At 36.2% G+C, this 14,978-nt stretch overlaps 2 protein-coding genes across 2 annotated transcripts in view; both read right to left on the bottom strand.

Annotated features, from left to right (window-relative positions):
• LOC127162050 (NACHT, LRR and PYD domains-containing protein 3) overlaps positions 1 to 9,970 on the bottom strand; it is a gene marked incomplete at its 3' end in the record, with an annotated part of 21,651 nt that extends 11,681 nt beyond the window's left edge. Inside the window, exons 1-2 of the mRNA XM_051104824.1 lie at positions 9,827 to 9,970; positions 8,965 to 9,022 (exon numbers count right to left, since the gene is read on the bottom strand). The remainder of the gene's footprint in view (positions 1 to 8,964; positions 9,023 to 9,826) is intronic.
• Positions 4,098 to 5,420, bottom strand: LOC127162051 (E3 SUMO-protein ligase ZBED1). Its single transcript, XM_051104826.1, has 2 exons — positions 4,785 to 5,420; positions 4,098 to 4,520 (listed from the first exon to the last, which is right to left on the bottom strand). The coding sequence occupies exons 1-2, from the start codon at positions 5,418 to 5,420 to the stop codon at positions 4,098 to 4,100; spliced, it is 1,059 nt and encodes a 352-aa protein (XP_050960783.1).
• Positions 9,971 to 14,978: the final 5,008 nt, after the last annotated feature.

Raw genomic sequence — 14,978 nt, 5'->3', positions numbered from 1 at the left:
ATAGATAGATAGATAGTTAGATAGATAGATAGATAGATAGATTAGTTATTAGTTAGAAAGAACATAGATATCTTAAAGCTTAATTGAGTATCAATGGCTTCTAGCAGTTTACATTAAACATAGTTCAAACAGACATGGACTTTTGGTCAATGAAAGTCTATGGGACTTTTTATGATTTTTAATATTCATTTTTAAGAAAACCGTAACTCAAACCAGTCTGAAAAGATATAGCACACTAAGTCAGAACAGTATGAAGATCTGACCCGAGTTTGGAGTATGTAGCTTGAACGGTCTAGGAGGAGTTAGTGTCCAAAAAATTTGCGCTCAGAAAAATAAGAAGAAGAAGAAGTAAATACTATATAAGTATAAGAAACAAAAGAAGTATCTCCAATATTTAAACAGCTGTTAATAAGAACATTCTTTGTGTAGAATATGTACAGTAATGTATAGGGGTGTGACGAGACACTTGGTCCCACGAGAACGAGACGAGATAAGTTTAAATAAGAATTTCAGTTGTTCCAATAGCAGACTTTAAATATACTAGTTTAGGTTCAACTGCAGGATATTTTTTTCAATGTAAATTTATATCAACTGAAACAAATGCATTTGAAATACATTTTATACAAGCATTATATATATATATATATATATATATTTTTACTAGGGTATCTCCAATATTTAAACAGCTGTTAATAAGAACATTCTTTGTGTAGAATATGTACAGTAATGTATAGGGGTGTGACGAGACACTTATCCCACGAGAACGAGACGAGACGAGATTTTTTAACTTTTCTTAAGAATTCCTCAATGATGAAATATATAGGGAAAATAGTCTTTTATTCAACTGAACACAAGAATGCAAAAAAATTAAGGTGCATTTTGAACTTTAACAAAATTAAACTTCAATTTTAATGAACAATATGTAGTAATAAACAACATTTAAACAAGAGCTTCATGATTCGGGATAAATTGAGAATCCTAGTTGTTTTTAATAAACTGGAGACCACGATTCTCTCACGATTCTGGAGACAAAAAGGTTAGAAAACTAAACAAAATAACAATTTACTAGTGGTTCTGACAAACTGTTCATTGCTTAAGTCTTTTAAATACATATATATTCATTTAAATAAAAAAAAAACATTCAATGAAGGAGTCAGTGTCTCACTTCATTAAGACTTGTTTGATCATTGAAATCTCCTGAATGAATGATTCAATGACATGTTTTAAACGGGCAGTTGTCGCCACCTCCTGGCGGAAGAGGAGAAGCGTTACAATAGATACACGTGTTAAAATACTTTCGTTTTCATCGCTACTGAAGACAGTAAGTGTTTATACACAAACTATGAACTTTTATCCCAGTACTTCTATTATGTAAATGTCTGTAACACAGAAATAATGATTATAATGTGTTTGAAAAGACTGCTCTTTCTGCATTCACATTTACCCCGACCCTCTGATTCATTAACATGAGCAGCGACAAAACCGCCTTCTCACGCTCCACTAACACTCGAATAAGATCGCGTGGGTGTTTGAATCGACACCTCGATATTTTAAGGATTAATAGTGCAGCTCTAATGTAAACACAGCAAAATGTTTTGGGAGGATACTGTCACGAGATCTCGCGAGATTCGACTGGTCTCGCGAGACACATCGGATCTCGTCACATCCCTAGTAATGTAACACCCTTGAAGGTCTATACCATCTGACAGCAAGCCACTTGATTGCAGTTGAGCACATACTGTAGGATATCAGAGCGAATCAGACAATTTGAGATTAGATCAGAACAGCCCTTGTGAAAAAGAAGTCTGCTTAATTGTATTAAAGTGTAATTTTTGTGTACTACAAATCTTAAAAGTATACTTTTTTAAAAAGTGCACTTGCAGATAATATAATATAATTTAAATTAATTGCCACTTAAGTTTACTTAAAGAGTGCACTTTAATGACAATAGATCTTAACATACTTAAGTGCACTTTTTAAAAATGCACTTTATAATAATGTCTAATTAAGTATTACTTAAACATACATTTTACATACTTATGATTTTATTGTGTTTTAAATAAGTACACTTATTTTGATATATTATCAATATACTAAAGCTACTAAAAAAATAATTTATTTTAATTTCAACCTAAGTGTGTTGTCCAAAATTACATTTGTTAATGTATTTTAAATGTATTTAGTCTATAATATATACTATGTGCATTAATGGACTTGAAATGTATTTGTCTTGTAAATGTCAATACACTTTTTTACTATACAGTATACTCCAATAAAACATATTGTTGAAATTTTCATCACCAGCTCCTGCGCTATGAACTCAATGAAGTTTAATTTTCTACATAATATTTGACATACAGTGTCATTTGTGTAGAGTACTGTATTTGTATGTAATAGTACTTGTACTTAACATCTGTGTACAGAATACGTTCAATATCATTATGTTGTTTTAAGTCACTTAAACACACATTTAATTGCATTAATTGCAAGCAAAAGTTTAACAAATCTAAACACAATTAATTCGCATTCAAATACATTTGATTTTAATTAACTTATTAATATAATTAATTTATGTAACCACAAATCTCTTTTGTTTAATGCACATGTGCCAAAAATACTACGTCATGATGACGCACTACTTCAGCAGAGTCCGCAAGTTCGCTTGGGTTTGTGAAATCAACCATTTTGCGTGGCTCTGTGCACAGCATCTTGAGTGAACTGTTCGCGTCACCGCATTGATCACGAAAAATTTTAAAGCTGTTTTGGCTGAACAGGTACGCCTGTACAAACATCTCTATGATCCATCAATGCGTGATCATAGAAATAGATGGCAAATAACTCTTAGAAATCGCGACCAGCATTGAAAAAGATGAAAACTTTTGCAAGAAAGTTTGTGAAACTGCACATTTTAACACTATTGTGTTGGTTTTACTGTTGAAGAATGCTATAATAATATATTTATCATAATTGCTTGTGTTAGTGTTTCACATTACTTATTTTCATAGGCGTAATTTACAGGTGGGATGGGATGGTTTTCAAAACTGGATATTGTCCCACCACTTTTTTTGAACATACTTAATGCTGATTAAACATTCCTTTATGTTAAATAAGGTGCTGACGCTGGAATCTATATATTTTTTTTAATGTTAATTAGTGACGGAACCTTCTCAATGCGGCTCGTGCTCAGTGTTCACACACGAGTGCTTCAATCCATCACTTGTGACTCATTCTGGTTAAAAAAAAAACAAAACAAAATACACACAAATGTGTCTCTGATATAAACTTTTTTTTTTAAGCTAAGGTTTTCTCTTAAACCCTATTCACAAAGCTGCTAAGACAAACTTTTACTAAGGAATAGAGAGAAGTCTTAAGCTAAAAGTAAGGGCGGGGTTGACCTCGTTGTTATGAATGATGTCGACATGCTTACTAACTATGCACACAATGATTGGCTGATAGGGGAGGGGTCTCTGTCAGACATTTATTCATAGAAAAACTGTAACGTGCAATATTATATCATGTTCAAATAAAGGTTTTAAAATAAAAATGTTGGCATATTCAAATAAAGATTTTAAAATGCAGGCTAAGTGTCACTAATTAATAGGGCTATAACGATACACCAAACCCACGATTCGGTTCGTATCACGATTTTTGACCCATGATTTGGTTCATATCACGATTTTTTTTCGTGGGGGGGTGGGAGAAAAAAACTATTTTTAAAACAATATTTTTTTATTAAATAACATTTGAAAAATCTTTATAAACTGAACACCAAAGAACAAGATTAACTTTCCAAATTATTAACAATATAAATAGCCATATATAAAATAAATAAATAGCCAATGCTATAACACTTCTGTTTTCTTTGTAACAAAATACTGTTGAAAAACAAACAGAATTAAACTCCATTGTGGAGATGATTCGAGCATGTTGAAAATTCTTCTTCAATCAAGTTCTCTTACATTTACAAAATAAATTAAATGGCTACTGTTTCACACTGAGGTAACTGAGGCTTACTGCCTGTGCTGCAAACCACAAATCAAGTAAACATTAAACAAATAAACAACTTCTTTCTCTTAAGAAAACCAAACTTGTTTGATTTAAGGGAGTTGAAAATTCTTCTTCAGAAACACCATCATGTCAACATTGTCTGGTGAGAGGCGTGCTCTCTGTGCTGTGACAATGTCACCTGCAGTAGAAAATACTCTCTCACTGGGGACAGATGTGGCTGGGATTCCAAGGTAAATTTTAGCCAACTTGGCTAAATGGGGGAACTGGTTCTGGTTGTCCTTCCACCACACAAGTGGATTTGAGTCCACTGAGAGGCTCTGCACTGCTCTGTAATACTGCACCTCCTCATCCACCACTTCAGACAAAGACTTGGATGATGATGATGCCTGTTCAATTGGAAAGATGTCTCCAAACAGTTCAGCCATTGGTGCTCTTTTGGCTGGAGGAGGACAGTCACTGCTGCTGGAGGCTATCTCTGATTGCTCCTCTGTCTCATCCCTGGAAGTTTGGGCCTGTAAGACCAAATCCATAACATAATTGCAGCATAATGTTAGATACAATGAAGGATATGAAATCCAGGATGAATGAAACTAATTTAATAAAGTTAAGCATTATTATTATCTGACTATATTTAAATACTGACTTTAAATAAATAGGCCTAACTGATTTACACAGCACTTTATTTAATAAAGTTTTTATATTTTTTAATTATATTTTATAATTTAATATTTAAATTAAATTTATTTAATTATATTAATATTAAAACAATCAAATACCTGAACAGTCTGTGAACAATCGTCCAGAATTCTCTCAGTCAGACTCTTGAAGATTGTGTGCCGGGTGGTCTCATCAAGGAAAGGTAGAGATTTGAAACAGGGGTCAAGTGCAGTACTCATATGAAGAAACTGAATTAGTGCCCTATCCGTATCAGGGTATCTGTCCTCGAAGTCATGTGCAATAGCAGCTTTGATGTCTTTCACTACTGTTGAGTCAGAGCCACTGTGCTTCATGGAGGCCAGGATTCTGTGTTTCAATGGCAAGATCATTGAAATAGTTGGAATCTGCTCAATGCTCATGAGGGTTGTCACAGTTTTCAAAGGTTTAAGAACCTGGACCACGTCCTCAGCTAGTTTCACATCATCATCAGATAGAGTGACGATGTCTTTAATGTTCTTCTTGACACTCTTGTCTGTTAATGCCGAGAAAACAGCATCCTGCTGCTCAAGGTAGCACTCAAGCATGTCATGGCTAGAGTTCCACCTAGTAGCCACATCCTGGACCAGCTTGTGTAAGGGCAGCTGTAGCATCACCTGTTTCTCCTTCAACACAGCTGCAGCTGTTGTGTTGCGGTGACAAAACGTGACAACTTTCCTCACTCTGCCGAGGAGTCGGGACATCTGGTGAACGCCCATCCCTCTCTGCGCAGCCAGATTAACAGTGTGAGCAAAGCATCGTATATGCGGTGAAAATCCGGCCGCTTCGACAGCATTGGCAATGTTTCTGGCGTTGTCTGTTGTCACGGGAACGGGACGTTTGATCTGCTGATCTTCCAATCTATCACAGCCTCTTTAAGTATTCCCGATAAATGGTCGCTTGTATGGCTCTCATACACCGGGCGTGTTTGGAGGACGTGGTTTGCTATTTGCCAATTGCCCGTAATATAGTGTGTAGTTATGGTCACGTAGCTGTCTGTGGCACGGGACGTCCATCCATCTGTGGTGATTGCGATGGATTCAGCAGTACTCAACCCTTCCTCCACTTTAGCCTTCATTTTCTCTTGAAGTTTTGGTAGCACATTTTGCGAGAAATGCGCCCGGCTTGGTAATACATAACGGGGCTCGAGCACACTGAGTAAATACTTGAACCCCTCATTATCCACAACCGAAAATGGTCGCATATCCAGTGCCATAAAAATTGCAATTGCATTTGTAATTTTCTGTGCTCGATCTGAATTCGCTGGAAAATTTGCTTGGAAGAAACTAGGTAGCGTAGGCTGCTGCTGGGTTGTTTTCTGTGCTGCTGCTAAATTGATTTCTGGATGGTGCCGTAAGATATGCATCTGCATGTTGGTTGTGTTGCCTGCCACTTGGGGAAGCTTCTTAAAGCACTTACGGCAAATTGTGTGGGTCTTGTCGACTACACAATTGCCATCCTTTATCTCCACCGGGTAGCCGAAATGTTGCCATACTGCTGACTTAAATGAGCAGGGAGGGTCCGCAATCTCTGGGTTGGTTGCCATGTTTCCTCACATTCTTCTTCAACTAGCTCAACTTTTGCAGGCAGGCGTCACATGATTGGAAAGGTAGTCACGGGGTGTGTCGCGATTTTCCCTTATCACACCGGTTTCATATCGCGTATCGTTAGAGCCCTACTAATTAAACATTTATATCTTCAGCCTCTTACACAGCGCTCCTGTATACAGTTAGCGGATATGCATATAAACAGCCTTTTAATTAACTAGAATAATCATAGGTGATAGTAAGGCATGTAAACATAAAAGAAAACCAAACTGGATGCAAGAACAACTCTTACTTCTTGCTCAACTTGTTCATGAAAACAAGGATATAATCAAGGGAAAATTTGGAGTTATTGAAAAAAGATGTCTGGAAAATTACATGTGTGCAAATAAATGCAGCTTTCCCACTTTTGTCCAGATGACTGTGAAAAGCACGGGTATTCTTTGCAAAGTCAGAGAATTCAAGCGATAAACAAATGCCACAGGTGAACGGACATTATTTTCAAGTTGACCACAATGTTTTCATGAAACCTTGTTATGCTATTGCAGATTAAAATCCTTAGCCTCTTTAAAATATTAATTGCATTCATAAGGAGCTGCCATTCGAGGGTTGTCAAACCCTTGATCTGTGGCGTTGTTGGGTTGTTTCTATTTGTTGGTGAAGTGACTGCATCCCTGCAAGTTCTGCAACAGACATAATACCCCTCATTATTTTTAAGATTTTCTCCTACATCGCTAAGTTATGAGATAGGCTACTTTTATCCTTAAGATCTTTTAGGAACAGGGGCCCAGAATTTGGTGATGTGCGCGCGTGGTCAGCACAGGCTTGCGGCGCAGAAGAACGTGTCGAGTATAAATCAGCCTAAATCAGGCTTAAATCATTAAGATCAAATCTCAACTATCCTAATATTGCTGTTGCTGGCAATCTGCCTCAGAATGTAAACTTTTTAGAAACACTCCGCATTTTTTTGAACGTATATTCCCACACAATTTTTTTTTAGTCTTGGAGGTTATCCCAGCTCCAAATTTTAATTTGATTATATCCTTGTTTTCATTAATATGTTGGGCAAGAAGTAACAGCTGTTCTTGCATCCAGTTTGGTTTTGTTTTACGTTTGCATATCTCACTATCAGCCATGATTAATCTGTTAATAAAAAAGCTATTTACGTCAGCAGCGATTGCCCAGTGGTTAGTGCGCTGACATACAGCGTAACTGCGCTCACGGTGACTCGAGGTTGATTCCAGTTTCGAGGTGTTTTGCCGATCCCACCCCCCTCTCTTCACCCAACGATTTCGTGTCAGTTATCCGCTATTCTGTGTCATTAAAAGCATAAAAAGCCCTTTAAAAAAAAAGTCTGTTTAAATGCATATCAGCTAATTGTTTATTATAAGAAGCACACATGTAAAAGGCTGTCAATCATTTGAACATATACTTGTTTAATAAGTTACACTTAGCCTGCATTTTACGTTCTTTATTTGAATGTGGCAACATTTTTTACTAACTTTTTAAAACTTTATTTGAATATGGCAACATTTACAACAATATTTCTATGAATAAATGTCTGACAGAGATCCCTCCCCTATCAGCCAATCACTGTGTGCATGGTTAGTGAGCATGCTGACATCATCCATAGTAACGAGGTCAACCCCGCCCTTACTCTTAGCTTAAGACTTCTCTCTACTCCTTAATAAAGGTTTGTCTCAGCAGCTTTGTTAATAGGTTTTAAGAGAAAACTCTTAGCTAAATACTTTTACTGCTATTTAGGAGAACTCTTAGTGGTAAGATAAAATGTTTTGTGAATACAGGCCCAGAAGTGCTCTCTCTCACGCAGCCTCTTCTGTTCTCAGACAGCGTGCGATCAGTTCTCAGTGCTCAAATGCACACACAGTAGTTCAAATGTGAGTATCTCACGTAAATGATGTACGTTATGGCTTAAGCGAACTTAAACAGGTTGGTAAAAACTGAATGTGTCAGTATTACATTCACACCTCTGTCTTAAAAAACCAGCATTCCTAATGTTAACCAAAAGATTTTAAATAAATGTATAGCCTACATGTTAATAAAACTCATCTGAAAAATGAGTTTAATTTTTATCTCTAGTGTATTTCTCTTATTGTTCATATATATATATATATATATATATATATATAAATAATTATAACTATAACTATAATTATAATAATTATATAATAATAACTAAAAGTACAAGTATAATAAGTACTCTTTTTCCCATACTGTTAAAGGGATAGTACCAAAAAAAGAAAATTGTCAGAATTTATCCAAGTTTTCCCAAATTCAATCCTTGATTTAAATTTATCATAAGCTTTGATTTGGTCTAAAGAATTTATGATTATTTTCTTGAAGACTAAAATAGCTACCAAAATATATGTTGGTAACTGCAGCTTGACTAGAAGTTGACAAAAATGCAATGACTTTTCTTTAGCTAAGACTAGACTAAAACTATGAAAGATGGAATGTGATCAAATTTGGCTGCTGAAAATACTGTTTTATTTTAAATAAATGATTTAAAATTTAATTTAACACTACTGAACAAAATTCAAAGATCTTCATCTGTTTGATCACGATATAAAGAGATTTGAATTAAATCATCAAAATGACTTCAGCACAGCATTAGTCTCAGAAGCACAAAGTGACCAATGACACATCATAAGACAACACACATACCTAAAAAACAACTGGAGAAAGATGAAGCTCTCACCTCAGTGTTTGTACATCTGTCTTTTTCTTCCTCTGAACTGTCGTGTTGATCAACAGCTCTGGAAAAAAGAAGAGGAAGCTGAAGAGAAGAGATGTGATAATGAGAAGAATGAAAGTCAGTCATCTAAACTCTCATCTGCTTTGTTATTCAGTCAGTTAAAATGAAAGTTTCATTCTCAGGAAAGGCTGCTGAACTTACTTAGAAGTTGCTTTTTACAAGTTTGTGAATATGCTTTCAATGTTGGGAGTCAAGTGTCAGTCCCAGATGATGGAGAGGAAATGACACTGCTAGACTCTGGCTCTAACTATATATCAGTATACGCTGCTAAATATCTGTCAGGACACCAAAAACGAGGAGACTGGAGCTTTTTTCCCAAAATGTATTAAATGTTAGCCTAAAATAACAAAACATAATATTAGTATAAAATAAACAGGCGCATATTCACAAATGAGTCGGTCACTTCCTAGTCAAGAATACTAACAGTCAGTATCATCTGTAAATAACAGTTAAAGCTCTAAATATGCAGAGGATGAACAATTGAAGACTATGTAACTATTGGTCTAGTCACACAAAATGACTTAGTAACAGATATTACTAACTTAACGGACTAGGTAATTTACCAAATAACGTAATCAAAGGGCAATAATACTGGTTAATCTGTACGCAGCATCAAAATTGACAGATTACCGATGTTACAATGTATTTGCATAATCCAGCATAATTTAGTGCATCATAATTTAGCATCCTCTCAAGTGATCACACATGTATCATTACATGTCTGTGCTCGCCCATACAAATGTACAAAGTCAAATAATACATTTAAAACATGGTTAAAAATATATAGAAATAGAAGAAAACTTACTTTCTGGTCATGTACTAACACTCTGAACACCAAAACACCAACGAACATACAAACTACAGGCAGGAAGAAACCTCTAGGTACGCTGCTCATCTAGTTGTATATCTCTGTCACCTTAGATTTCCGGTCTAGCGTGTGTGTGCGTAGATGTTTCCTGTTTTGCTAAATACCCGTGTAGAGAACCCATGTTCAGCCCCCACAAAACGATGCAATTTTTTTTAAATGGAAACAATGGTGCGTTTAAGAATCATGTGACACTGAAGACTGGAGTAATGATGCTGAAAATTAAGCTTTGATCAAAGCAATAAATTACATTTTTAAGTATATTAAAATAGAAAACCATTATTTCAATACTTCACAATATGAGTACATACTGTAGGGTTTGGTGAAAAACCTTCATGTATCTTTATCAGTCTTTTCCATACAATGGCATTCAATAATTTTCAAGCTCAGAACGTAACAGCAGACCTGCACAAAGACTACATTTTCAAATTACACTTAAGCGAGCGAAAATATTTTGTATTTAAAAATACAATTACTCTGTCTTTGTTTCCTTTTTTTTGCATCCTAAGAGAGAGGAGCCAGGATGCAAGAAAAGGAAACAAGAATGCACAAATAATAAGGAACTGAGCAGCAACAAGACAGATAAAGAAGTATAGGTTTTTCTCACCCAAGGCTATCATATTTTTTTCAGAAGGCCTAGAATATAGCACATGAGTCATAAGGGTTAATTGTATCATGATTGTTATTCCTTTTAAAGCTTGGAATTTATTGGGCTTTATTGAATGCCATTACATGGAAAGAACAAACTGTGTTCCACAGAAAACAAGCAAAGCAAAAGTAACGCACGTTTGAAACAATGTGAGTAAAGATGACAGAATTACCAACTTTATAGATGTTTATCTATATTTAATTTGCATTGAAATTTGTTTGACAAAAGTTTTTTATAAATTTACTTACCACTAATGCAATTGAATTGCCAACAGAACAGGACAGGTCCTATACGGTAGGCTGCAAAAATAAAAAATAACATTTTAGAATCAAAAATGTGAGATATATGGAAGGTATTTTCTGCCAAATTTAAATAAATAAATTAAATGATAAAAATGAAAATGAAAACCAGATTAACAATTTCATTATAGAAAACTATATGCAAAATATGTGAAAATAAAAATTGAAAATAAAATGAAAAGATTTAACTTTCATTTTATTTTCACTGTGATAACGCATTGTCCCTGTCAAATAGAAAAATAAAATGCAGGTGGTGATTTGTCATTTCATTTTCACTGCAATCTCGAGGCAAGACTGCCAATATTAAAATGGAAAGGCAAACATGAAAAAGAAAATGCAAATACATTTTTTTCAAAGCCTTTTACTAATGCTCACGCAATAATAGTGACACAATTCAAATTAAAATGTAAAGTTTAGTTTTCGTTTTATTGTCTCTTTTGTTTCACAGTTTTCATTGTCGTTTTCATTTTCAAAGTCAACATGTATGCAAATTCTATGTTAATCAGTGGGCGGGGCTAAACTACACTGGAAAATGGTAGTGATGGGAAGTTCGGAACATTTTACCAACTCTGACCTTTGAGTCTCGTTCAGCAAAATGAACAAATTTTTTTTCGCGTCATTTCGTTCATTTTAGCAAAATATAATTAAAATGTTACCTGTTACCTCTCTAACACATCTACTGCTTACACAAACGTTGATCACACTTCAGACAAAACAAAACTATAAAAAGAAACAGAATATATTAATTAATTGTTTACCTGGGTCTTTAGTCTATGATTCGCTCACCTCGCCTCTTATCTGACAAATTTTCGCATTTGAGTCGTTCGTTCATCACCTGACAGCCCTATTAGCTTAACCAACGCAGTCTAAGCCGGAAAAAGAATTGATTAATTCATCTCTCGAGTCTTCGGGTTCGAGTCGTTCGTTCATCACGTGACAGCCCCATAAGATGAACGAATGACTCTAAAAACCGGAAGACTCAAAACAGGTGAACTAATTCCAGTACAGAACCTAATAGGATGTTGCGCATGCGCGACTGAACGAATCACTCCCCGAGACGACTCGTTCATCCCGAGTCACATTAAAGGTTCAAAATGAACGAATCGTTCAAGAACGACCCATCACTAGAAAATGGCTGTTATGACAAATATAGCGGCAGAATTACGTTCTTTCAGACGATGCCGATTTTATTTTACTTCGTGTTGAATCAATTTTAGATTCATTCGGGGACTACGCGGCTTTCACAAACACCCATATCCATCCAACAGTGTCACACAATTTACGTGAGGTTGTGCAGCGTCTTCAGTCAGAAAATTCGGTCGCTCCTCTTGGCCCTGGCTGTCCCACGTACGACAGAAGAATGGCATCTTTGTCAGGTGACGTCACACTCACGAGAATCGAATTGCATTTTGGGTACCGCCGCCATTTGTAAGGTATCAAAGCCGAGGTGTTCTGTAGTTGCAGAATTGTTTTTTTGATTTGCTTCAAAATGGTAACTACGTTTTTGTTGTGTTAAAGTCAGTGATGGTAAATTACATGACAGAAAAGGTTAAAAACTGACCATGAGGAAAGATATTTTAGGTCTCCTACTTGAAGGAAACATTAGACAACATGCAGCGGAAATAACCAAGAAGCGTCGATGGCCTGCATAGCAGCGGTGATATGCAGAATCATCATATTTGCCCTTGACATTTTCATAAAGGTGAGTAAGCGATTTTTTTAGTATGTGCTTATTCTCTATTTTCTTTAGTACTTGTTATATCCACATATTATATGTTATATCCACATGTTGTTTTGGGCTATCAATGCTATTCAGTGGTGTAGTGCAGGTATACAGCCTAATGACAAGTGTGGATAAATGCAAATATTCCCTAAAAGCACCCAGTAAAGACAGTGATGCGGTCAGGAACGTGGCGCCGGTGTTACGAGATTTTTGGTTTCTGAGATTTTCTGTTTCACTGGGTGGGGCATTCATGAATATTCAGAAGTTCCCGGACATTCGCGTGGAACTGAGAATATCAGTTTACGCTCCTTGTATCAACAGGTTTAACGGAATATTTCAAGAAAGGTAACGTTAATTATATTTTCAGCGTTGCACAAACATATGCATGAACTGCATTTGTTCATTATTTTGTGAGAGTTTATAATTTTTTTTTTAGTTTGTGTTTTGTTCACAAACCTTGCACGTTTTTTTTGTAGTCCTCCGTGACTAAATGATTGCAGGCATTCTGTGTAATGTTAGGATAAAGCACAGCAAATATCTGATGTCAGTTCGTTGTGCTGTTCATTTGTAGTGATGATTTAAAAATGTCTTAATTGTTATCATTTGTTGAAAACATCACTGGCTGCAACAAATGAAATAAACCTATATGAATGTATTTGTGGATATATTATTTGTATACTGGTGTGATGATCCATGTCTTAACTTACCCTGTTCAACATTCTCTTGTTTGGTTGTGAACTCTCTGCTTGTAAACTATGATAGTGTCATACACTGCTGCCAAAAATGTGGCTGAAATGTATATATATATATATATATATATATATAGATAGATTTTTCCATGTTTCCAATATATAATACTTAAACATTTGTGCAAACAAATATAAATTTATAAGTGGTGGCCTTGATCAGCTTTTGATAACTAGATGTTATTATAATGTGTGTTGGTGTGGAAGTTTGATATGAGACAGTGTTTTTAAAAAATCAAGAATTTATTTATCAAGATACTTCCGGTGGCGCTGCTCTGCGGGCGACACGGACACACTCAGTCGTTCTGCTGTTTGTTCGTTTGTTTGTTTGTTTGTTTGTATCGGGAGAGTGACTGGATGGCGGCGTATGTTTTGCTGCTTTTTTTGCTGGCGATGGCCCTGGCGCTGGCACTTCCGTATGAACTTCTCTCTACCAGCAAGATCAGTGGGGCTGGGGTTATAGCCTACTCGAGGGATGTGCTTTTGTCGTTGCGACGGTGTGGAGATGCAGGCGATCTTTCTCGATCGTCTATCGAAAGTTTGCCGGAGGGTGTGAGAATTCGGTGTCTGCGGCGACCGCGGAGGAGAGGCCGGCGAGGAGGGGTGCGGCAGCGGTTGAGGAGGAGAGGCAGTCGACCCCCATTGCCATCCATGATCCTAAGTAACGCGAGGTCGCTAAGGAATAAAATGGACGAACTCCGAATTTTATCAAGAGGATGTTTCGAGTATCGTGAGTCTTGCATTATGCTTTTTACTGAGACTTGGTTACATCCAGAGGTCCCCGATGGTTTAATTGAAATAGAGGGGTTCTCACACATTCGCTCCGATAGGAGTGTGACGTCAGGAAAAAGTAAAGGGGGTGGTCTTGTAAATGAAAAGTGGTGCAGACAGCACACTGTTCGGGAGAAAGTCTGCAGCTCTGATGTAGAACTGTTATGTGTAAGTCTCAGGCCATTCTACTTACCCCGTGAGTTTGGTAACATTCTTATCTGTTCTGTTTATGTACCCCTCAATGGCAACGCCTTACAGGCTGCGACACAGGTGGCAGACTGTGTTCATGAACAATTACAACGTACCCCAAATGCCCCTATTTTTATTCTGGGAGACTTCAATCATTGTGACTTAAATATTGCTTTGCCGGGTTTTGAACAGTATATTAACTGTTACACCAGGAAAAATCGGATTTTAGATAAATGCTATGGTAATTTAAAACATGCTTATACAGCCATAGCTAGACCACCCCTGTCTAATTCTGATCACAATACTGTTCATCTAATCCCTACTTACAAGATTGCCCTCAAGAGCTCTAAACCTCTGGTTAAATCTATTAATGTATGGTCAGAAGAGAGCATAGAAATGCTGAAAGGTTGTTTTCTATGCACGAACTGGGATCTATTCTCTGGGGAATCAAGCCTGGACAATGCCACAGAAGTCATTACAGATTACATCAAATACTGTGTTGATATGGTGATTCCTAAAAAGAAAGTCAAAATCTATCCTAATAATAAACCCTTTGTCACAAAGGAGTTGAAGGACTGTATTAAAAAGAAACATCAAGCATTTAAGAACAAGGATCACTTACAACTCAAAACTGTACAAAAGGAGTTAAACCAGAGGCTAAAAGAGGCAAAGGAACATCATAGGAGACTGATAGAGAAACATTTTCATACTATGA

The sequence above is a fragment of the Labeo rohita genome, unplaced genomic scaffold (genome assembly GCF_022985175.1).
Source record: "Labeo rohita strain BAU-BD-2019 unplaced genomic scaffold, IGBB_LRoh.1.0 scaffold_82, whole genome shotgun sequence".
NCBI lineage: Eukaryota > Metazoa > Chordata > Actinopteri > Cypriniformes > Cyprinidae > Labeo > Labeo rohita.
This window is presented reverse-complemented; position numbering and strand designations above follow the sequence as displayed.

Coding starts and splice junctions, on each gene's coding strand:
- LOC127162051 (XM_051104826.1), bottom strand. CDS start 5,420: ATGGGCGTTCACCAGATGTCCCGACTCCTCGGCAGAGTGAGGAAAGTT. Junction 4,521..4,784: donor ATTGTTCACAGACTGTTCAG/GTATTTGATTGT, acceptor TTGGTCTTACAG/GCCCAAACTTCCAGGGATGA.